General features: G+C 42.6%; 1 protein-coding gene across 2 annotated transcripts in view; it reads right to left on the reverse strand.

The window, feature by feature from the left end:
* ttc27 (tetratricopeptide repeat domain 27) overlaps nucleotides 1–25,440 on the reverse strand; it is a 172,286-nt gene that overhangs the window by 86,893 nt on the left and 59,953 nt on the right. For both annotated transcript variants that reach the window (XM_080448617.1, XM_080448616.1), the window contains one exon: nucleotides 11,235–11,301. In XM_080448617.1, the coding sequence (XP_080304743.1) occupies nucleotides 11,235–11,301 (67 nt within the window). The remainder of the gene's footprint in view (nucleotides 1–11,234; nucleotides 11,302–25,440) is intronic.

The following is a 25,440-nucleotide window of genomic DNA, read 5'->3' on the forward strand; positions in this document are numbered from 1 at the left end:
CCAATAGCAATTAAAAGTTAATTATCTCTGTAGGATCGACATTTCATTTAACAAACAGGACTAAGAATAAAAATCAATCGCCGTGGCCTAGTGAGGTGTACGACGGCGGCCTGTGCTTCAGCTCAGAGTAATTACCGCTTCTTCATCGTCTCAAAAGTCTTCTGGTGCTTTTCCCCATCTCAAAGGAAGTTGCTGTGCGAGCTGTGTGACAAACACAGACAGAGCGGAGGGGAAACTGCAGCATGACTCACTTTTTCACCTATCAATTAGTGCCCTCTCCCACTCTCCCCCCTTCGTTCCTCTCCCCTTAATCCATTAAGACCTGAGGTTCCGATTCTACAAAATGTCTTCTAAATCCTAATCCTATGTTGCTATATCAGTGGTTTTCAAACTTTTTCATGTCAAGGACCCCAAAATGTATTTGGCCGCGGACCCCCATCTCAAAATATTTTGTTCCAGGGACCCCCAGAAGCAAAGATTTGAGTTACAAATGTTCGCTTTAAAAATACCGTATATAAGATTTGCACAAATGTTCTAGATTTTTCAAAAATAGCAGATCTGCAATTTTTTTTAATCATGATTTTTTTCTCTCCAAATCTTTACAAATGTCTTCTAAAATGTCTTCTTTTTTGAAAAACTCAAGGACCCCCAAAATGGTGTGTTTTTGGCCGCCGATCCCCATCGAAACATTTTGTTCCAGGGACCCCCAGAAGCAAAGATTTGAGTTAAAAATGTTGTTTCCTAAAAATATATGTATTCAAAGATTTGCACAATTTGCTCAAAAATAGCAGATCTACAAGCTCGTAGCGCGGCACTACTAAATATCCAAAGTATAAAATAATGGTTATAGCTCAAATCTGAAAATGACACAGATGCGTTTCCCGGATTGAATGGATTAATCGACTTGTGTCTGGCAGAGGTGGAAGCAGCCAGGCAAGAGACGAGACAAAATATTTCCTTCAGCAGGGGGAAAACAAAAGAACTGCCACACAGGAGACGGCAATACCTCTGACAACAACTTACTTCGGGAGAAAATTGCCGTTTCACAGGGGGCTAGCTCAGAGATGATCAGCGCTTGATGGATTTTCTCCTTCCAATCCAATGCTGATATTATCACTTGAAACAGACCTCTCATCTCGTCTATCCGTGTTCCAAACACAGCTATATAAGGTTGGGCTGAAATGGACCTTTGTTGACTTGTTAGGAAATGTTACAGGATAGTGTTTTGGATCGACAGTGCAAGCACAGTTGCACACATCCAACCATGTGTTTGATATAAATCGTAGCACAATGAAAAAATAAATATATTTTGCACAATGGATTAAAGTCTTTGAGGTTTAAACTGCAGTTTTTCCAACTCTTCAACATTAGACAGATTTCCTCATTTTATAGGATTAACATATTAAGCAAAGCACAAACCTGAACATTTAGATGTATAGATACCATTTACTGTCGGTACACCTCAGCCATTATAATGCAATCTAACAAACGAAACGATCGCTGTAGCCTATATAAAAAGGTCTTCAATTTGTACCTCCAGCTGTCTTTTATTTCAGCATCACCAGACAGAGCCTGATGGGAGTGCACTACCCTTGGCTGGGCTTTGATAGTGAGATCAACCAGAGTGGGTGTGTAAAGTGGATTCAGACCAGGGAAGCAGCCCATTTCAAAAAATGGGTCCAGGACCACATACCACAGCCCACCATTATTGTTCCAGCAGTGTGGGAAAATATAATGCAGGGCCCGCGCTGTGTGATTCCAACAATTCAACGATAAAAAGGAAATAAACTGCTGATACGAGCAAAGGGCTAGTGGTGGATGACACACCCATGGGTGGTAGTTCAGAACTCCTGTCACCAGTACAAGACAATAAGTGCTGAGTAGTAAGGAAAAAAACATATAAAAAGACATAAAAAGCTACCCAGTTTGGATGAACCAACATTGGGATGAAGTGATGACGCCAGCCCGGATATGGACCAGAACACATCACGTCATTGGCATAGGAAGTAAGCCGTGAGATCCCCACATTTCTGCTGCCTCAGATGGCAGGGGAATTGTATGACATCAAGTTTGGAGCCTTAACCGGCACTGCTGGGAGTGTTGTTCAAACCCTGTGTCCACGGGATCATTACCTTTTCGTTAATGGTAGAACAGGACATATCGTATAATAGCCAAGGGGCCATCAAGGGTGTAACTACATTATGGCAACAAACAATTCTGACATATTGAAATCATTTTCTGGGAAATTGAATTTCTCAGCAGTAGGTAACTGGAGGAAACCGGCAGTACCCTTGTTGTTTTCTCAATAGAATGGTGAAATGTATACCTCGTTTTGAGCTTGTTAGGATCAAACGTACCGGGAATCTTTTCAGAGCGGAAGCAATTTGCCTTCAAATTTAAATGAATAGGAGAAATAACAATCATTCGGCTGAGTTCACCGTACCTCATGCATAAAGGAAAGTGTTTGTAACTGTATAATTGTATAGACGCATTGACAATTGAGGGAGTGAATCCCATACCACAATGTCATCATAATGCATATACTGTATCATGATTAGTGTAGTTCCCTTTGGCAAACAACCCTCTTTTAATTGCCCCTCGAGATTGAAAGACTGGACATCTTGTCTGAATGTGTATGAACATACATAATATATTTTGATTGTATTGCCCTGGACTACACAACTGCACTAAATGTGAGGACCTATTGTAAGAGTTGACTTCACGCATGTCAAGTTGGATACTAGTAAAATAACTTTTATACCGGCACAATTAAATTATTCTTACACAGATAAATTACAGGGTGTTAGGCCTACAGCTGGCTAAATCTGATGCACTGTCAGTGGCTGTTTTCAAAAATGGTATTTATGCTTTGCAAGCGGCCTCCTGGGTTTAATTACAGCAGAAGTGCTACCTCAGCTGGGCAATCGTTTACCACCCGCCCCCAAAAAAAAGAAGAAAAAAAGAAAAGAAAAACAGTTAATCTGAAAGAAGAGAGGGATGAGGAGAAAGAAACAGTGTCCCCAGTAAATTATGAATCTCACCTCCAGCTCTGCATCACTGGGCAGGTTATTCTTGGACTCCGTCATGCCCATAAAATAGGATGTACATTCCATGCATTTGAATTTGAGACAGAATAAAATGGCAGGGAGCCGTCAGTCACAAGGGACAAAAAGACCCATTGATTTCTTCCATTTCGACCTGAGCTGTGAGCTGATGAGGGTCCATTCAGTAGGGCCTTGGGCTTATGTTACTGTCTAGAGGATGGTTCTGCATGATTCTTTACGCTTTTTATCACAAACAGTGGAGTGAAGCATTTCTGACAGCCATCTATCAGGATTTAGCTACAGTTTTCTAAGGGCGTTTCTCCTCATGTGGTGGCACGAGATGAAACTTGCAATTGATTGATTGATTGATTGAATACTTTATTAGACAGAAATGTAAACGTCACGAGGTACATTCAGACATTTGAGCTAAAAGGATAACACAAAACTACAAATAAAACTGGAATATGTTTAAGATAAATCCCTAAACACGGACAGTCATTATGATTAGAACTAATTCAACTTAACTGAATCGATGGCACTAAATTGTAGTGAAAGGTTTGCGTTATACAGAACTTAGGCTATGATGTCAGGCTATGAAAAAAAAAACACAGACACGCACAATGGCATGAATTCAACCCTTGAGCTTGACCTTTGTCATTAATCTTCTCCTCTCCTCTCTATGCTGTCAAAGAAAAGCAGAAGCACCTTGAAAATAAGCTTAAAAGAATCATTATCATAATAGAATCATCAGCACAGGTCATTCCTCACTTGGATCTAGAATGGACAGAATCCTTTTACCAGACAAGATCACAGGAATATAAATATATTTATGTAATCACAGAAATGAATGCATAGAAAGGACATTTCTATTGCAACGCTGCCTCAGTGTCAAACCCAGAAAAGGAAGTAATCAATCTGCACATTTTGTTTGATATGAAGATACGTTGGGTCGTATGGTATCCATAGCAATATTCGCTATTGGGGCCTCCAGCAAAGTCGGTGACCGAGAATGCATATGTATGACCTATCTGTACTTTTATATCTACTGCATGTGTTATTTCGTATTTTATTTTATTTATTTCATTGAAGAAAAGTGAGAAATTCCATCTTTTCCAGGTAGGGTTTGGGATCTTTTAGGGTTTTAACTATTCCGGTTCCTTAACGATTCCCTTTTAACGGTCCGGAACTTAACAGTTCCCTTTAACGATTCCTATAGGGGGGTTCCAAATGAAACCTTACAGGACTGTAAAGGTCATTACACACCGGCGATTATGCGAATATACGCAAAATTCGGACTTGTTCCGAATAATTAACACATTGAATGCCAAAAACGGTCCGGACCGTTTTTGAGGGTCCAAACGAGAAGTGCCGAAAACGGTCCGGACCGTTTTTGACCCAATTCTATTTTTATACATGTGGGCCACGTGGGGCGCTAAAACGAAACTTTGACATCACCCAAGGAGTTTCTGAGAAGAAGAGGCTGGATGAGGCTCCATGTCAAAAATCCTTCCGGTCGGCGTTTTCAATGTTATCTCCTTGACTAAAAGCTTAATATCTCCATTTCTTTTTAATGTGGTGGAAACGAGCCGTTTTCGATCGGCGATCACGCTGCAATGGAGGGTCGCGTTGGAAATATTATTGTTCCAGGCGTTAGTCGGGACCCTCCGCCGTCTCGCACGCACGCTTTGTTTACATGCACTTCCTCGTCGGGGCTTCTCACAGCACGAAACGTATAACGCAAGTGGATGGAAGAAATGCAGGCACTCAACGTATAATATTTTAATAAACCTCTGGCACCCAATGTGTTAAAAGACGCTTTTTCGCTTCGCTTTTTCGCTCCATGGAAGCTTGCATTGACTTTATAAGTTTTTTTTTTAAAATACGTATTATTCGCATGAAAAAAATCGCCCCCGGTGTGTAAGGAGCTTAACTCTGAGAGAGTACAAATGGAACCATCCATTTGTACACTCTCAGAGTTATGGTGGTCCTTGAAATGTAAAAGTTTGAGAACCACTAGTATGGTAATTGTATAGGAGACGTGAAGTCCACATGCTAGCTCTGACAGTGTGATGAAAACCGGTTCCAGAAACGGTTCCAAATGTGATGGAACCGGTTCCTCAATATTGGATCCGGTTCTTCCGATTTCTCCGGTTCCGGATCCCAGCCCTATTTTCAGGTCAGTGTTAGGTATCCTGCTCCTGATGGCAGCAACAGAGCATTAGACCTCCAGTCAAAGCCCCCAGAACCACGGTAGAACAGTGAAGCGGCCGTCGCCTGATGGTCAAATCTGGGATAGCAACACTTCCGCATTTAAAATTCTACTGCGCGTGCGTGTACCGTTTGAAACCCTAGTACGCCTGCTCATAACTCTATGGCCTGCTCTATTGGCTCTGATATTGGTACTTCCGGCAGACTTCTGGGTGCTTAAACCACAACTGAGCAACTTTCATTGAAATTAATAGCTGGGGGCGGGGCAGTCCGCCCTCTAGATATATTATAACTCTATGCTCCAGTCCCCTGTCTCACCTCTCTACCCCCGGGCTCAGCTCGCCAAGTTGCCTGGGGCACGGTTGCTGAAATGTCAGCGCACAGTCCCGTAGTAATCCCCTCAGTAATGTTTAAATTCCCACACTGATCCTCTCAGAAAAGTGGTGATTATTTTTCCAGAGAGACTTTTTTTGTTTTGTTTTAAAGGCAAGAGAGGGAGTTTTGGCCCAGGGCAATGCCAGCCCCTTGGGTCAGCCTCCGGAGAATTATTGTTTTATTCTTTTCTTTTTTGCTTTTAATTTCCTGTCCCGTCACGTTCCTTCCGCCCAAGGGCTCTCATCACACTGGATGGACGGTACCCTCGCCATGCTCTACCGGTGCTGGCCAAGTGGGCTATCTGGTTACTGTACATGACGTCTCTGAAGTAAGGGGATGTCTCCCAACAAGCTTATGGTTGTTGAGAAATGGGGACCTGGCTCGTCTTTGAAATCTTCGCCAAAACTGCTAAACATCCCAACGTTACAGTGAGGGAAAACCACAGCTGTGAAAAACTATCCCTGGCCCCCACTCTCTCCTGTGGTACTTTGGATCGTTTCAGGGATTAGGATCCCTTCCCATCGCAATGGAGCGGTCGTCGAATCCACCTGAGCCTGGGACTACAGCGCTGTAGCGAGCCCAAGCAGGGCGGAGAGACAGAGGGGAACAGGTTCACACGTGGGTGGGATACAGCAGGGCGGTTAGCCGGGTTTGGTCGTGCCTTCCAATCAGCGTTGCGGAGTATAGGACAGGAAGCTTAACTACAAGTTTCAATGTATGTGCAGTGGAACACATTCCCAGAATGACTGTTTAAGTTTAACTTAAACAGTCAACATATAACTCTATTGGGAGACTGCCGCTCTTGTAGTAAGCTGTCTGTCTGTAATGACACTGATGTCGCTGTCTGTCTGTAATGACACTGATGTCGCTGTCTGTCTGTAATGACACTGATGTCGCTGTCTGTCTGTAATGACACTGATGTCGCTGTCTGTCTGTAATGACACTGATGTCGCTGTCTGTCTGTAATGACACTGATGTCGTGGTCTGTCTGTAATGATACTGATGTCGCTGTCTGTACAGTATGTCACTTGCTGCTACTCATTGTTGGACATCAGTCTGTGTGGTCCCCCCTCCCCAGAAACGTAATAGTAAGTAAGTAAAAACACTAAATAGTGTTTTTGACTGAATCGTCACCCTGACCAAGTATGTTTTTGGCAGGAGCCAAAAATGCTTTTGCATGTGGATGAAAGGCCCAAATGCATAGAAAAGGCTACAGTATGTTTAAAAAAATAACTGTGTACGTGTGGACAGGGCCGGATTTCAAAAGCGTGCCAGTATGGTGCAATCAAGTACTAGTGGGAAGCTGCCAAAAAGCTACCTTTTTATTTCAAGAAGCTAACAAATTCCACATTATCTTTAACGTCCTCGTTTGCTTATCTTCTGGATCTGATTTTCATTTTCTTTTTTTCAAACTGCTTTTTTGGGTCGCTTCAGCTTATCTTAACTACTTGTCTCTCAGTGGCAACTATTTCAAGTAATTGGTAGCTTAGTTCTGAGTAGCTTCCCCAACACACAATACACATGATGTTTTTTTAATTGAATAAAGAGATATGTTTTTAATGGAGCAAGTGCCTTTGCGCCTCCTTTGCCTTCTGGTCTGGATAAGGAATCTGCTAACTACCGCTCCAGCAACAGGAACTTTAACCACTTAAACCCTATATACTGTATGTACTTTGTTGGCCGGAGTCCCCCAGGGGTCTGTATTAGGCCCTCTCCTTTTTACCCTCTGGGTCTGCTATTTTGGCCCAATGTTCACTCCAGAATAGGGACGCTAGGGTTAATGTGGTTAAGACACCGTGACATAATGACCACTGAACTGTTGAAGACATTCTGTTCTCCACCGAGACTCAGTGCCAGCGTTATGATATAGAGATCCAATGCTTCATTGAGGGACTCTGAGCCAGTAGCCTTTTCCCTTAAGAAATAGGCAATGTTGTTCTCAAAATTAATGCAAATATATTCCGAAGCGATAGCTGGGGGAGTGCAATAATTCCACAATAAATTAAGGAATAGCAGAGAAAGAAAAGCAAGGACAAGCCTGAACAATATCTCTGCAAAATACCCCTTAATGCAGTGGCTAAATGGCATCACTCAGTTATTCTAGACAGTGAATGTGCCACTGGCATTACGGAGGACGGAGGTATATGGGTGGCAGCTTTGCATGAACACTTAATCCACTTCATGGCAACATAAATAAGAGCGGGGAGATGAATCAAATATTTTAAGATAGAGGTTCTAGTTCTCAGTAAATGAACGTATAAAACTGCAACATCATTGTGTTCATATGTGAATGTAAAAGTAAAAAGAAACAAATAAAGTAAGAACAAATAAGGTTCAGAAATGTCAGTGGTTGCAGGAAAATATAAACAAAGGTTTTCTCTTGGATCATTATCTTAATTCCAAAAAATGTCCGTTTGCATTTGAATGAACTCTCAATCTTTAACTGCTGCATACAGATCATGCCATGTTTGAATTGTTCCTGTCATATAATGGCTCATGGGGCTTTAAGAATGGACCATGTATAATGCTTAGATGTTTTAATGTGGTGTAGTGTGGACTACTTAGATAACGTTGCCACGGAGACTATATATATATATATATAAACAGTATATATATGCTAATACCGTCCTACAATTGAGAGAGGGGAATTCACCCTACGTTTGCTTTTGATATCGCACTCCCCACATAAGGGAGCATTTCAAGTGAGAGTTGTAGAGAATTCATCAATATATTCGCGTACAGAAACCGTGGGGTGTGTGTGTTGCCTCAGTACTTCAGTACTTTGACCTACCCCAAGTTAACCACTTAAACCCTATATACTTTGTTGACCAGGGTCCCCCAGGAGTCTATACATGGGCCCCAGGGGTCTTTTTTCCCCTCAAGACCAAATCTCTTTGCTGAAAAATAGCAGATCTACAGGCTCACAAAGCGCCGCAATGTTCGCCTATTATGACGTGCCCAGAATAGGGACGCAAGGGTTCATGTGGTTAACTACGCAGGCCAGACAGTTGCACACACCACTGAGATACATAATGCAAAAGCCAGCAGTAAAAGCTTGGCATGAATTTCAAAGAGTATATACAAGCCTCATGGTCTGAATGACGCATACGGCATAGAACGGGAGGCTAACCACACTGACACATGAGAAAAATGAGAACGAATATATATTATACATTGAATACTTTTTACTATACTATATTATTTTATGGTTTTGAGACTACCGTTACTCATCAATGGATTTTGGCCACACAGCAGCTCTTCCAGAAAGCTGCGCTTATAAATTGTGCTGCATTAAACGCAGAAGAACAAAAGAAAAAGTGTATCAAAGTAATTCTAGTTTGTTACTGTGGATGCCATTACGTATTTTCTCCTTGCAGTACAATGTTTGAGATGCTTTTCCATGTAATTTATAAGAACTCTCGGAGAGATAGATGCATCTATACACACATAATTTGGACTGAACAGTTAAAACACCAGATGGTCAGATCTATCTCAAGGAGAGAAAGTCCCGGTGAAAACAATATGACTGAACCAACACAGAGTCTGAGGTCTGCCGCAACAGTCTTGTTCCAAACAAAAAAAGAAAAGAAAGAAAAAAAAGATTCCCAGACTTGGATGGACAAAAGGGGGAAATATCAACTTGCCATGATAACGACAGCGGCCAAGGCACGCAGCTGTGTTCTTCTGTTGAAAAATAGAATACCACTCGCATAATAATTTTGGCCTAGGAGCACAGTCCCTGTCCTTGTGACACACCTACCTACATGTGTATACATATGGAGTGTTGGGACAGGCAGGAGAGCTGTTACCTGCTTAAGATGGACAGATATCTGTTGGCTATTGTAGGAAGCAAACCAGCGACGTAGTTCACGTGGACCCCTTGAAAACGAGATGCTGCATCTCAAGGGGCTTATCCTCTAGTGAAGTTTCAAAATAAATAAATAAAATGTGTTAATCTCTAAAACCGCCGGGCTGCCCAGTTGCAGCACATGTTGGATGAAAAAATATCAGCATCATGTAGTAGAAAGAGTCTAAGAGATGGTGGCAGTGGTGATGGCGATGGGGGGTGGGGGTTGGATGGAGCGGAAAGGACCCCCCCCCGGTGAGATGAGAGGGGACATGACCCCTCATCTTGCGAGTACGAGGAAGTAGGAGGGAGATTGAGAAAGACAGGCACAAAGAGAGAGACTGCCACATACATATCTAACATTCCAATAATTCTCATTCCTATCTACAGACTCCACCCCTCCTCTCTCATCTACCCCAGGGGACACCGCATGGAACTATGTGCTGCAGAGCACGATAACCACTGCTCCAAGTTATACGTGCACGTGCGTATTTTGGATAGATGTTATCAGACTCTCCAACTCAAAGAGATATCAGACATTATGACATTTAGAATCTTTCTCCCTTTTCTCCCATTGGACACTTGTCACATAAAGGGGGGGGGAATATTTATCAAGCGTCCTTCAGTTGTCCCAAAATACTCATCAATATGCAAATGCACGGAGAGGACAAAAGGCATATTTCAGGGGATCGCAGTAGTAGGCAAAACCAAGTGATGTTTCGGTCACTCTGACTTTCTATCACTTTGTTTGATTGTCCGTGTTAAAAGAATGTCACGAAACAGAACCACCTCCGGGCAGAAAACCTGCGGTCAAGGAAATACATAGTGAAGTAAAATTTTAAGTGAAACTCACCAAGACGTTCAAACTGAAAGTTTGAGCATTGATGGAAATCTATGCCATGTTAAAAGCAAGATAGGAACCTGTTTAATAACGACATGGCTCCCATGTTGAACTCAGACTTCATGTCAGTTCGGTATATGACATCAGTTACATATGACGTGTCTATGATGTATGACTCCATTACTTAGCCAATGCAATGAACATGCACTTCCTATATAAAAATAAAAACATACAGGGGGAAAAAATCCATCTCTGCCAGGCCAACAGACGGGAGGTTGAGATATTGTTTTCGCCCCTTGTCCATGTGTGTATCTGTCTGTCTGTTAGTGCAGCTAATCTCGCAAACCGATTGGCGTCAAACTTGACATGAACACTCCCAGTAGGCCAAGGAAGACACGCCACCCCCCCAACATTTTTAAAAGTCTCATGGTGGCGCTCGTTGCTTTACTTAGCCCCTTACGTTGATGTCATATTACAGTATGTCACGAGGAAAACGTATCCGTTTCCATTAGAACTGAAAATTTGTGCTAACATTTAAACTGAAATAATTGTATAACATTATCAAAGTATTCTGTGGCACCCCTGGACTTCAGTCACGTCACGGCACCCACTTTGAGAAACCCTGCTATAGAGTGCACCTCCAAAAGCACTTTCACTTCTGCCCATAGGGGGCGCCGCAAATATGTACTGTAAGTGCCATTACCCACTGTAGCTTCCTTGGCTCCTGAAGGCAGCAACCCACAACTTAAGGCAGCTACATGCTACAAATTAATCCACCCACCCACCCCTCCGATGGCGTGTTCGTCGGAACCAAGAGGGACACAGGGTCAATCCTCAAAGGAGTATGATGGTGTCTTAGGCCCACACTTTGAAAACCTGTGAACTAAGGGATCCCAGAAGGACAGAAACAAAGACTTACAGTTGTGAAGGCCAGGAGTTCCTCCTCAGTTAGTCTGTGGACGGGGTTGTTCTTCTGGAAGTCAGTGCTAGAAGACAAGACACCGTAGTAAATACACAATAAGCACATTGTAAACGCACATATACACACCCCAAAAAATCATTAACGTATATATATATACACATTTTACACCGCACATGACCTACACATTTTGACATGACCTACACATATTGCACACTACAATACAATGCAAGTAGTAAGGAAATGCACGCCGGTTCTGAAATACTTTATTGATTGCAGTGAACCAACCCCCTTCCTGTACATCATAATGTTGTGACATATGATTTTATTCCCCAGTATTGATTTATTTAACGGTCAAGTGCTTTAGTTGATAAGGGCTGACGAGCCATCAGTGTTCTGGCCATTAGCCAGCATTGCCTGTGTTATGATGGAATGGCGTTTCATTGTCCCCCCGAGTCTGAAAGACCATTAATCTACATCACCAGCCCATCTGAGAAAGGGCCACGATTGATTTCACAGCAAATCGCGGTTGTTGTTTGCTTTGATAAAGAGTTTCAGCGTGGCCTAGCATTACCAAACCTATGTATCTGTATTTCCTACATGAATAGACACCGGTTAGTATGCATTTTTCCAATGAACATGCATGGGTAAACATGCACAAGTAAGTCGGAGAAAAGGCAATATTCCTTGATGTGCAAAAGTCATAATAATCCGGGTGTAGAAATTATGGAAAACTTTGAGGATGATTTGTCTATCAAGCACCATGTTTTACCTGCACACAAATCAAAACAAAATATAGCAAGTTAACCCGTTTTAAACCCTATACTTTGGTTTTGTCACCAGGAGGAGTAGGGGCATAACATGAAGGGCTATTAAAAGGTGTTCACGGGTGTGATTGTACATCAAATTGACGAAAATAACTCGTATAATATAATATAAATAATATCTACAAGCTCACAAAGCATCACAACGCGACACATTGTCAACATATTATGAGATGCCCGGAATAGGGACACTATAGGGTTCATGTGGTTAAGCCACTACAGCTCTAGATGGGAGCAGCTTGCACATCGTACAAAAGCTGTTGCAGGTACTGGCAGAGAGGTAGACTTTGGCTTTACGAGGAAGGCTTCCATCCAGACCAAAGAGGATTTGGATTTCAGGGAGATTAGGTGCAATAATAACCAGTGCTCCTTCGCAAAATTTGTTTATTATTTTTCCACTTAAATACAGTTAGTGCTGCGCGTAGCGTCTGCCAGGTGGACAAAGCATACGGCTCCTGTGGCGCTGCGGCCTTGGACCCAGGCCACACCTCATCCCCTTTCCACAGGCCCAGCCCCTGCCGTGCACTGCTGCTGCCTGGTCAACACACAATGAGTCCTGGAGACAGGACACAGGGAAGAAGGACAGGAGGCCCCGCAGAACGTATGGAGACAATTCTGGCTGATTCAAAAAGAAAGGAGCTGGATGGGGATGGAGATCTACAGTATATCATCAATGTGATTTCAAATCTATGGGAATGGGATTTATAAATTGTTGCATTTAAAGGACCAATCACTGGGGGGGAGGGGGGGTCTATATGGATGAAGACTACTTAATTACGGTGTGTGTGTGTGTGTGTGTGTGTGTGTGTGTGTGTGTGTGTGTGTGTGTGTGTGTGTGTGTGTGTGTGTGTTTTCAGGCGGGGTGGGGGGGGTAGTGTTTGTGGGGAAAGCCACAGAGTTCGCTGGGTTTGTCTTGGCACCCTGTGCTGATCTCAAATAGACATGGTCACATTACAGAGGAATTTCCAATATGATAAATTGCATGCAGAGCCAAACCAGTAAAAATATTTACAATTTCATTCCTTTTTGAACGTCTATTGTGGTTTCCTCTTTTTCCATAACATTCCTATCCATGCGGAGAAATCAAGCGACTGCACCTAGTTTTACTCGTCTAAGAACTTGGCTTTACTTTATTCTCTCCAAACCAAACGGTTAAAGCACGGAAGCCCATCATTATGGAGTGAAGTCCAATTGGCTAGGTCGCAGGTTTTCAAAGGGGGTAGGGGTCATTGGACAGGAGAGGAAAATGAGGTGGGGTTCCATAACAACAAAAATATATAAAACATAACATTTCAATTCACATTCAATTCATAAGAGTATTGTCCTATTCAACCACTTTCAATCTGCCATGTCATTATTGACAACAAAAAAAATGCAGATCTACAAACTAATAAGCTAAGGATAATTCATAGGCTTTAGTGAAACTTTCACTGATGAATTAAGACTTGCTGAGAGAAGGAATACGAGATGTAGAGAAGGAGATATATGAATATGACCAATTCGACTCCAACCGTGATTTGATGATTGCATGACTGGGTGTAATTGGATGCCAGCACTGTGCCATGGTCCCATAATCAGTAGGTGGAAGAAACAGGTAAGCCCTCAGGCAAGGCTTATCAACCTCTGACTACTTTGATAGAGAAACACAGTCCAACAGCTGGATGAGAGGAAGCCTTTCCCGTGTCAGAACATGTATTGCAGGTGATTTTAAACCATTTAAGTTCACGTCAAGAGAAATATGCATAAATACATGTAGACTAGAGAATTTGATGAGCGATGAATGATGGTCTGAAGAAGGAAGATATTCTGAGGAAGATATTCAGTATGTCCAGGAAGCGACGGCCAAGCCCTCGCAATCTCTAAAGACAAAGGGAGATTCCAGACAAGGTCACATTCCCTGAGCTCAGAGAAGCACTGTGAAGTCCGCTCTCTGATCTTTTAGACTGGGGATTCTTAAACTTTTCAAGCCTAGGGCCAAAATTCTACAATAAATAAGCTTTATCTTGGGACATCAGCCCATCATAACAAAGTGTTGTTGTTGTGAGGCAGGGTGAGGGTTGCAACAAATTTTCATTCCCTGATACATAGTTTAGGAAATGCTTTTTTATCCCCGTGGAATGAGAGTGGAGACCAGAGAGATGATGATATCCTGTTGAGAATGTGAGAGCATCCCAGTGGAGCACACATTGTATTTATAATGCTGGGATAAAAGTGAAGGAGTTGGGACATCTTCGTTAACGTCTAACTCTAGAAAGAAATGGCATGGCTTCACGTGGAATTGTGGCTCTCAGGCTCCATACGTGGCCAGTCTGTGATGTCAGTGACCTACAGTATGACATACCCAGTATCTATGACGTTTTACTTCATTTGAGCAAGATTTCAAAGTTACGACTTCCCTTGACTTCCATATATCCTGCTCTATTATAATATCGGCAAGGACTTAGGGAGTGTGGTGCCCCCCACCGAGTCGTTCGGATATGCGGTTGTCCAGAACCGGACAGAAATACGACGATATGTCCATATTTAGGCATATATAGATATCCAATTGTCCAAAACCACTGATCCAACCGAATGCCCATATATGGGCATAATACTGACATCAGCTATCTCCATATATTAGCATAAAAGGGACATGGACAGACAGATAAAGAAAGATCTCCATACTGTATTTGCTTAAAAGGGACACAGGTAGACATACAGACACAGAGATCACCATATATGGGCACAAAAGGACAGACAAACGGGTACAACAGGAACTCTGACAAAGCCCCCGACACTATGACTCAAACATATCGTTGGATTGGCAGTGCGACGTAGGTGTTCGCTGCCCGAACCTCTAGTAATTTATAAATGCACACAATATGTCTGCCTATGCGCCCCCCATCTGCCTATGCGCCCCCCACGTATCTTGAGGCGTCTTTTGCAACATAGTAGGCCTAGCTGTTCATCGAGGCTCTTTACAAGGATGGAGGCGCATTTGGGATAAAAGAGAAAGCGTTTCGGACACGCAGAAAAACACTTTTATTTTTTGGCTGCTGAGCGGGGTCTGAGCGGAGCGAGAGGTGCGCAAATCAAGGTGAGCGACGGAGCGGGGGGGGGGGGGGGGGTGTCAACATGAGATAGACAGCATACTTAAGTATGTGCCGTATTGATCAGTATTGGATCGGAAGTGAAAAACCGTGATCGCAGCACCTCTAATTAACTTCATACTCCGTTGGTGTATCCCATAGAGTTAAAAATAATAGAGAGGGCACCCGAATTCTCCTCCCATCCACTTGCATTGAGTTGCTCACCCAGCGCATGGGCCTGTTTGAACCCTTCTTCCGGGTTGGAAATTTGGTGGGCGAGGCCTATTTGGGGCTCCAAACGCGTCACTTCTGTGACGCGTTTTGCGTCACAGAAGCGCGCAGCCCCGTGCGCAAGCTCGTGCGCATGCTCGTGAGTCGAGCCCATTGGTCGAAACCGTTTGCTCGTTCATGTGTTGAAGCCCCAGGCCTGCACTACCATGAATGGCCAGCATGTTCAATTGGCTTCAGTGAAACCACTGGGTTCTGGGGGCTTGGTGTATCCCCAAAGATCAGCAAGTCTGGAACAAATATAGGTCGATTCAAGGCAGCTGCCTTTTCAAGCCAGCTGCAAAAGGATTGGTGGAGGTACTAAGTCAGTCTACTGCCAGTGTGCACAAGACATTTTGCGCTTATTGGTCTAGCGGTTAGCAAGATTAGCTCTGGATCTCACACACACACACACACACACACACACACACACACACACACACACACACACACACACACACACACACACACACACACACACACACACACACACACACACACACACACACACACACACACACACACACCTCTATAAGACTGCTTCAGAATCTCTTTCCTACCAGTTTAAATATAAGCCTGGGCTATTATTAATTTAAGTTTTACAGATGACAGACATGAAATGTCTTCAATGCTGTGATAAACATGGAATAACAATTATATTTTCCTTGATATTAAAGGAGAAATAACAATCAAACTATGTACTGACCAAAATTCTAAGTATTTCCAAATGGGGCTATTATTTTTTTTAAGAGTGCAAATCATTCTCTCTGCGGGTTGTGAACTCTCTGCCATCATTACCACAAGGTTGTTGCTGAATTATTCGCTCGTTTCAGTTTGACAAACATTTAATTTTCAATCAATTAAAGTGACGTTGGGTGACTCCTGTCATTCAGTAGCCTGGTAAACCCTCCCGGTCACGGAATTCACATTTCATCTTCATTCAGCGGACCGCTGAATGAAGATGAAATATGAATGCTGCGATCAGGAGGGTTTACCAGGCTAGTCATTCAGTGCCGTGATCCAAGGCCACGTCAGAACCCGCGAGTCAGACAGCCAAATATAAATTCACGATCGAACATCTGTTTTTTTTGGTAAATTAATTTGGAGTGCTCATTGACAGCCCTAACGGATACTGAGTGCGGATTATAATGGTGGCGGCTGGCTGTGAAAGCATTCAGTTGCTGCTCTCGAACTCGGAATCATCTTACAGTGGCTACTGTGTGTGTGTGTGTGTGTGTGTGTGTGTGTGTGTGTGTGTGTGTGTGTGTGTGTGTTTGGAAGGGTGCTAAACACATTGCTCAAAAGCAGAATAACTGGTTCAATATTTTGTTTCACTGCATTTGTATCTTTTATTACTGCCCATATAAAATATGACCTTTTGTTGCAAAACTATATTATTTGCTATTTAACCCAAAGGCAGATGTCAACACAGACATTCAATCTGGCTATAACATCTCCTGAGCCAAGACTATCACCTTTACACTTACTACTACACTCATTTCCCCCAAAGGGATTCTAGACCAGATGCTGCTGCTACAGTACATGTGAGACAAGGTAGAAGTGTGTATAAGGAGACTGTGTGTGTGCGGGTGCGTGTGCGTGTGCGTGTGCGTGTGCGTGTGTGTGTGCGCGTGTGCGTGCGTGCGTGCGTGCAGTCTCTGTATTGCTATCATTGTGGGTACCCAAAATCACCACCAGGTTAGTAATAGCAGTCAAAGTCAAGTCACCTTTGAGGGAAAGGGTTATTTTCATGGTTAAGAAAGATTTTGAGAACTACGGATATAATTAGTAAAAGCTTCAGGTTGGGGCTAGGGGTTAGGATTAGGCATTTGGGGGTTAGGTTTACGATTGGGAATAGAGATTTCGGGTTAGGAATAAAAATGGTTTCTTTGAAACGAAAACCAGCATTCATCCATTTAGGATCTTGTTTTTATTCAAGTCTTATGGAACTCTTAAGGTCCTTACACACCGGGGCGAATTCTTCATGCGAATAAATACGTTTTTTTTTAAAACCTTATAAAGTCAATGCAAGCTTCCACATCAGTTTCGTCTTTTAATTATTCAGAACGAGTCAGAATTTTGCGTATATTCGCATTATCGCCCGGTGTGTAATGACCTTTAGGAACCAAAATGGCACAAAACTCGCTTTTGACGTCCCAAAATTGTGAGATTTACAGGTGTGTGTGTGTGTGTGTGTGTGTGTGTGTGTGTGTGTGTGTGTGTGTGTGTGTGTGTGTGTGTGTGTGTGTGTGTGTGTGTGTGTGTGTGTGTGTGTGTGTGTGTGTGTGTGTGTGTGTGTGAGTGAGTGAGTGAGTGAGTGAGTGAGTGAGAGAGAGAGAGAGAGAGAGAGATTTTGTAGTTTTAGTTTAGAGTAGTTGTGATTCTGCCACAAATCAAACACATCGCTTAATAATAATAAATAAAACAAAAGAAATACTGTAATTTGGAGGGGGAAAAAAAACCTCCTCAGTTTTACTCCATGGCTGCTTAAGCCAAAAGAGGGTTATGGGCAATGGCATGGGACCTTCCATGACAGAATTCTTCAGATACATGATTTCATTATCTACCATTAGTGACAGTGGATTTTTGTGTCCTTTTTTGCAACAAAAAAAAAAATTGTGCTATGCATGTTGCCCGCACACGCGCACACACACACACAACCGAATCCCCAACTCTTGAGACCATCTTCTTTAATCTATTCACAGCGAGCTGTCAATCCAGTTACAAACCGCGGCCTCTGTGTAATTATGTTTGCTAATTATTCTACACCAGCCTCTTAAAGGCATCGAGGCACGGTGGCGACCTTTTTAATAACAAGCCCTTAGTACGCACTTCACCACACGCTCCATTAAGGAGGCATGGCCCTGAAGAATGACAGGAAAAACTGGAGTGCTGAGGCAGAACGCAGATGCGGACTCTTCATCAGTGCGCGGCAATGTACAGTATAGTGCCTGGCCGCCCGCTGTGGCTAGCAGTACTCTTGAGGGGCCGTGTGTGTGTGTGTGTGTGTATCAGTGTGCAGAGATAGAAAATGATGTGCCAAAGAGGTTGTTTAGTGATAGAACACTTTTAGCCGTATTTCATACCTAGGCTACTCGAAACTAGCTCACATGTGACATCGTGATGCGTTGTGAGCAACAATTTTAGTACGTTCAAAAAAATATATAATCCCCAAAATAGGTACGCCAGGGTGAAAGTGGTTACGGACGAATGGCAGTGGTACAGAGAGACAGTGGTGACGGAGCAGTTTGGTTAAGATAACCGAGAGCGACAGGAGAGAGAGGAGGACCGGAAAGGTAAGTCCACACGACTGAGAGAGCATGTGGAGACGAGACAAAAAAACACAAAGAGTTCAGGTGGAAGAAAAGGGGGAGCAGAATCGGGGTTGCAGCAGGATAGATGAATAGATAAGCATGCAACAGAAGAGGCCAGGTGTTAGAGAGAGAGAGAGAGCGTGCACGCTCACCAGAGTGAGAGAGAGAGAGAGAGAACCACCCACCTAGTTCAAGAAGGCAGACAAGCCTGTCGTGGATCACTCAGCAGCAAACACAATACGTGCTACAGACGCCTCTAGTCTAGGCCCTGGCTTTTCATCTGCCCTCAGAACTGGCTCATTCACCTTTCATTCACCCCCCCCCCCCCCCTGACTTCTTTACAGGGTCTTTCTACACCGCAGAGTGTCACAGTGATGGGACACACTTTCTCAAAGAGGGTTTGAGAAGCAAAGCACGCCCAAACACCAAGTGACCCTGTTATAAATGATTAAATTAAGAGGGCGGCCGTATAGCTTAGTGTGGGGGTAGAGAGGCTGTCGCTGGTTCGCCACTCTGCCCCGGTCACTATGACAGTGTGTCCCTCAACAAGACACATGACCGAGCGTTCAATATGACCGTCTAAGCAGCCATCAGCTAGCTGAAGCTGAAACTGAATTTCCTCCACAGGATTAGTAAGGTCTCTCCATTATTATTAAATATTAACGTTATTTTCGTAACTCGCTGTCAGAACAACTCCCATTGCAACAAATATATATTTTCTAAATTATTGAATTTCTTGATATTATTATATGTTGTTCCATGTAGCAATTCCTGCCTCTAATATGCAGGCGGGTTGACAAACCCAAAACAAAATACTGTGAAAAATCTGGTAAAATTACAACTTGACACAGGTCTAGATCAGTGTTGTGAGGCATTGTGAGGTTGTGAGCGGCTATTTTCACAATTATTGCCTCTTTCTTATATTATTTGACATTTTGGCCAATGTATGATCCGTTTTTATAGTATAGTTTGTTGATTACTTTTGATGCAATAATGTTGAGAACCACAGGTTGAGAGCCACTGGTCTAGAAGATCACTCCAAAATCGCAAAATCGTTCTCATTTTTCACCTTTTTCGTGTTCCCCCTAGCTTCACTGCATCCCTCCCCTCTCCCCTGTCTCTGCCTGCAGCAGACACATCTCAGCATCTGTCACAAGGATCCTGGACGTGAGACAGGGATCCACAGTACTCTGTGAACTCAGCATTCCTCAGACTCTCCTCTGAGGACGCAAGAGGAACGACAGATTGGGGAGGAAGGGAAGAGAAACGGAACGCTTCAAAGAGGGAGAGGGGATGGATGGGGCAGACGACATGAGAGAAAATAGAATATTTCAAAGATAAGTTATTTGACGCCTCTAGATCAGAATACGCAGCATTGATGACTACAATGACTATAATCCCTGGTGTGGTTGCAAGGCAAGGCAAGCAGCTTAGAACAGAAAGGCAAGAGCAGCTCCAGGAGCATAGAGCGTCATTCCTTCGTAAAAACGGACAACGAAAGGAACATTGAAAGAGAGGCAACCTACAATGCACTAAAACAACTAGAACTCTAGACAGGTCAGAAAGGGTGCCGCCTAGTCACAAGAATAATGAAATCTGTAGCCAGACGGATGGACAGATTGATTATTATAGGGCTCCTGCATAGCCTAATAAAAGTCCCCTATGAAGATGAAGATATATCCGGTGATATACTGGTAAGATCCATATAGTTTATATGGAGACAAAGAGTGCAGTTGACAAAATAAAAGAGGAGTTTAGCAAGATTTGCTGGTAAAGTTCTTAACTTCATCTGCATGTCTTTTTCTCTTTCTTGTGAATGTGGACCCTTCCAAAAACACTGCAAAAACTATAATCGTAAAAGACCCTTTGGCTGGTTCCCCTGACAAGTTGACGTTCATAAAATGAAGCTGTAACATGTGCAAAACGCAGATTTAAATAAATAAATAAAAAGCCCTGTGATAAAAGTATATACACATATATACACACACACACACACACACACACACACACACACACACACACACACACACACACACTTTCCAGCTGTGACAGGGTCGGGAGAGAAAGTAAAGCTTTGAACTACTGTTGTCAATCACCCCCCAGAAGTCCTTCCCTGGGGGGTCTAATCACCTCCTCTTCTTCTGACCCTCATTTGACCTTTCCGTTAACTCTCCAGGGGTAACAATCATCGGCTCCTTTTGACTGACAATTGTAGAGAATTAAATATTGTCTTATGGCATGTTTAATAAGTGTTTTTTATTAGCATGCATATTTGAGGGTTTGAAGTCCATCTTCTGATAGTGGAGATCATATAAAAATATTAATTAAATGCATTTGATTCTACAAAGGTCTAAATGAATTTCTATAAATACAGCAAGATAGCAGGAAAATTCAGCTTGAAGGTTTATAGCTGTTTTAGAGTATCCATTGATTAGGGTTATATCAACATACATATTCTGGGAGGAACATTAGTAGGGTTGGGATCCGGAACTGGAGGAATCAGAGGAACCGGATCCAACATTGAGGAGCCGGAATGGGCTTTCGGAAGCGGTTTTTAATCACACTGTCAGAGCTGGCATGTGGCCTTCACTTCTGCTATACGATTGGACGATTCACTTATCTCCCGATTCGATACGATCTCGATACCTCGGGTGCCGATTCGATTTATATTGAGATTCTTAACACATTGAGTGCCAGGTATTATCATCCAAATCATCCTCTGAGTGCCAGCGTTTCTTACCGTGTCTTGGCGATGTTTAGACCGCTGCAGAAGCTACAACGAGGACCTGGATGTCAAAAAAAAGTATCCGGGCGATGGGGTAGGGGTCCGTCCATCGTCTGGAACAATAACATTTCTACCGCGATCCGCCATTTTAGAGCGATCGGCCATTGAGAAAATGGCTGGTTTTCACCACAAAAAAAAGATATGGAGATGGTGTATCTATCTACGATATGGAGTAGAAGTGTTTTTCTCAAGATCCTATCATTGGGGCGGATTTTTGGGGGATGACGTCACATCCGTCCATATCTTTTTACAGTGTCCTAGGATCATTCCTAAGTTGTGTTAGAGCGCCGCCTTGTGGAATTTTCCCACAAAAAAATTTTTTATGGCACTCGACGGGTGTATTTGCAAAAACAAGGATATACTTTTTTGGCACCCAATGTGTTAATTATATTGCGATTCTGCGATTCAACGATTGTCGCGATTCAATATTGCGATTTTCCCCCCAGTCACTTTGCTTTTTTTTACACTAGGCATAGCGGAATCCCCATTTGCTTAACTCACATACAATGAGGAAAAAGTCACGAGATATAGCCTCGCCGCTGCAATCTGCTGGATGAAAGTGGTAACTTATTTCACCTCATAAATATCGCGTTTACAGTTAGAATCTTTTTTTTTTTCCTTTAGTGAATCGACCACCATAACCATTGGAACCCCTATAGGAATTGTTAAAGGGAACCGTTAAGGAATTGGAACCATTAAGAGGGAATCGATACCCTATACCAGGGGTGTCAAACTCATTTTGGGGTTGGGGCCAGATTGGTCAAATGGTGACTTGAGGTGGGCCGGAACCAGTTGCGGACGCACATGCGCGCTCACACGCACTCAGACACATGCTACTAACTATGCATATCACTTTTTTTTTTATGTATTAAGAAGAATAGCTACTTTAATTATTGACATTAAAAACAAACAATGCAATTTGTAATAATAATAATAATAATAATAATAATAATAATAATAATAATAATGATAATAATAATAAACCATTTTAAGTAGAATAATTCAATTTGAAGTTAAACAATACCTGGTAATGTGTGTGGGTGGTTAAATAATTAGATTTATAGAACAACAGTGGTGTAAAGTAACTAATTACATTTACTCAAGTACTGCAACTAAGATTTGACGTATTTTTACTTTACTAGAGTATTTCCAATTTCCAGTACTTTTACTTCTACTCCACTACATCTCAGTCACTGCTGTGACATAACAGTATATCACTTTAAAAATGTTTTATGAAGATTAGCTACTTTAATTATTGACATTAAAAACAAACAATGCAATTTGTGATAATAATAATAATAATAATAATAATAATAATTGTAATAATAATAATAATGATAATAATAATAATAAACCATTTTAAAGATTTGACGTATTTTTACTTTACTAGAGTATTTCCAATTTCCATTACTTTTACTTCTACTCCACTACATCTCACTTATCATAACTATAATCCATATTTAGATCAGTTATTTAAAACTAAAGTTTATTTATTGTGTAGAATTATTTATTTACTATTGTGTAGTAATATAATACAATATGTCTCAAAACATTAGCATGCCATACAGTTGAATTATTGCAAATTAAACTAGAAAAAGTGCTCCTCGGAGCACAGGTCTCCGCCAGGTCAGGTAGGCTATTTTGGCCTCCTGGTGGCGCTATAATAGGCCAATGTGAAAAGTGTGCCATTTATTCCTAGGCCGTGCACGGCAATCGGACACTGCATGCATGATTTGAGGCATTTTGTTCTAAAAATTTGTTTTACTAAATTTGACCTGCTGGTGGCGCTATAACAGAAACACACACACACACAGAGAAAGACTGGTGACGCGAGGTTACACACACACACGCACACACACACACGCACACACGCACACGCACACGCACACACACACACACACACACACACACACACACACACACACACACACACTCAAAGTCAAGCGTTCACAGCTGGTGTTAATTATTTTGCCCTACAAACTATAGTTGACTAACCTACGAATGTTACACCCTCTGACAAGTGGATTCTAGTTCAAGATGAGAACAGTTACAAAGGAAGGCTATTCCTTTCTCACTACCTTCAGTTGAGACGCTGCTGTGTGAGGGGGGCGGGGTGAGGGGAGAAATGCAGCCACTCTACTCCTCAGACGAGAGACGCAACGGATATATACTTCTCCATACAACGGTGTTTTACCGGATTTGTGATGCTGTTGAAAAAGCGCTCTCCAGTAGCCTACAGGTAGAGTTGAATGGTGATGGTCCTCTGTATGTTAATGACCTTGGCTGTGGCTTCACGGCTTGGCCATTGTTCTCATAGAACAAGTTTGTCCAGTATTCAGACCCACTGACCAGGCAGCCTAAGAAGCTGCTGGGCGCTGCCGTTTTTTTCTGCCTTTTTTTTTCTCTCTTTTTTTTTTTTTCATTAGAGGTAGTATTAAATGGCGTTTTCTCAAATCACCTCGCGGGCCAGATTTGACGACGTCGCGGGCCACAAACGGCCCGCGAAACACCAGTTTGACATGGCTGCCCTATACATTTCAGACCATTAATTGTGCAGAAAATTAAAAAAGTTTTCACTTTGTGCCGCGCTGCGAGCTTGTACATCTATTTTTGAACATTTTTGAAAAAATCTTGAAAGTGTTTGAACTACTGATTTAGAAGGCATTTGTAGAATCGGCCTCAGGTCTTAATGGGTTACATGCTCATTCCACATCACAACAATTTATTTATACACGGTATCTTCCAATATACCACAGTACACTGCATTTGACAGTATACATATTTTCCCTCTTTTAATGAAACATCTGGGGGGGGGGAAGTGTTTGAAACATGTGCATGCTTGTGTGTGTGTGTGTGTGTGTGTGTGTGTGTGTGTGTGTGTGTGTGTGTGTTGGGGGGGGGGGGGCTGTTAGCTGAAACTCATTTCTAACATTTTCATAGGGCTGTACTGAATGTCATTTTACGGCGTGGCTCTGCAGGAGGCTATCCGTCTAAGAGGGTCGATCTATGTGTCTGTGTATCCGGAGCTAATCTCTCAAACCGCTGGACCGATCAGGGCCAAATTTCTTTTGCACGCTGCCGGTAGACCACAGAAGTACCTCCACTCTTTTTTTCCCCCCTTCACATATGTGTGACGAGCTCATCACAAACCCAGGGTGAATGAGGGAACACGAGATAAGGACAGTTCAGTGAACAGCAGATTTATTGGCCTCGTAGCAAACAAAGAGTCTCTCGGCTCTCAGCCCGTGTGTAAACTGGAAATCATAAACTGCAGTCACTGAGTGACAGTAACACAAACTTAGAATGAACGGAGTCAACTGTCAAAAATAAATGCACACAGAGCGTGTGGTCTCAAGGCAGGACCCAGCCTCACTGCGAAAGAGAGCACTGCTGGATTAGTTCCTTTAAATACCACCCCTGTAATTGCCCTGAACTAATTACCTGATGTGCTGCAGGTGCGCCTGTGAGTTGGCAGAGCCACTCCTGCCTCCCCCGCTTGCAGATGGTACCTAGACCACGCCCCACTGCCACAATATGTTTTATACATTTTGAAATATTTTGAGGGTAACATATTTTATCATTAAAGTCAATGGTATACAACCACCACGAGGCTGATTTGAAAACTTAAGGGTGGAGTTCCTTCCTTGGCCTTTTGGCAATGAGCATGAAAAGTCTTGACGCTGATCGGTACAGCAGTCCTGGATGTCATATTCAAATTCGACCATAGGCCTAATATATCACATTTTGTTATTAACCTGATGTAGCCTGGGATGTTTCTCATGTTATTTTACCAGGCTTAAAAACACATCAGGAAAAGAGACAAGAGATAGACTTAAAGCGGAAAGCCTACTTTCAGGATAGGCTTACATAGTTGCATTTCAAACCGTTGCTTTTAAAGGTTCTATGACATTCATTTTCACTTTTTTTTTATTTTGTATGTTTTTTTGG

The sequence above is a fragment of the Gymnoscopelus braueri genome (assembly GCF_963280865.1).
Source record: "Gymnoscopelus braueri genome assembly, chromosome: 14".
In the NCBI taxonomy this organism is placed as follows: domain Eukaryota; kingdom Metazoa; phylum Chordata; class Actinopteri; order Myctophiformes; family Myctophidae; genus Gymnoscopelus; species Gymnoscopelus braueri.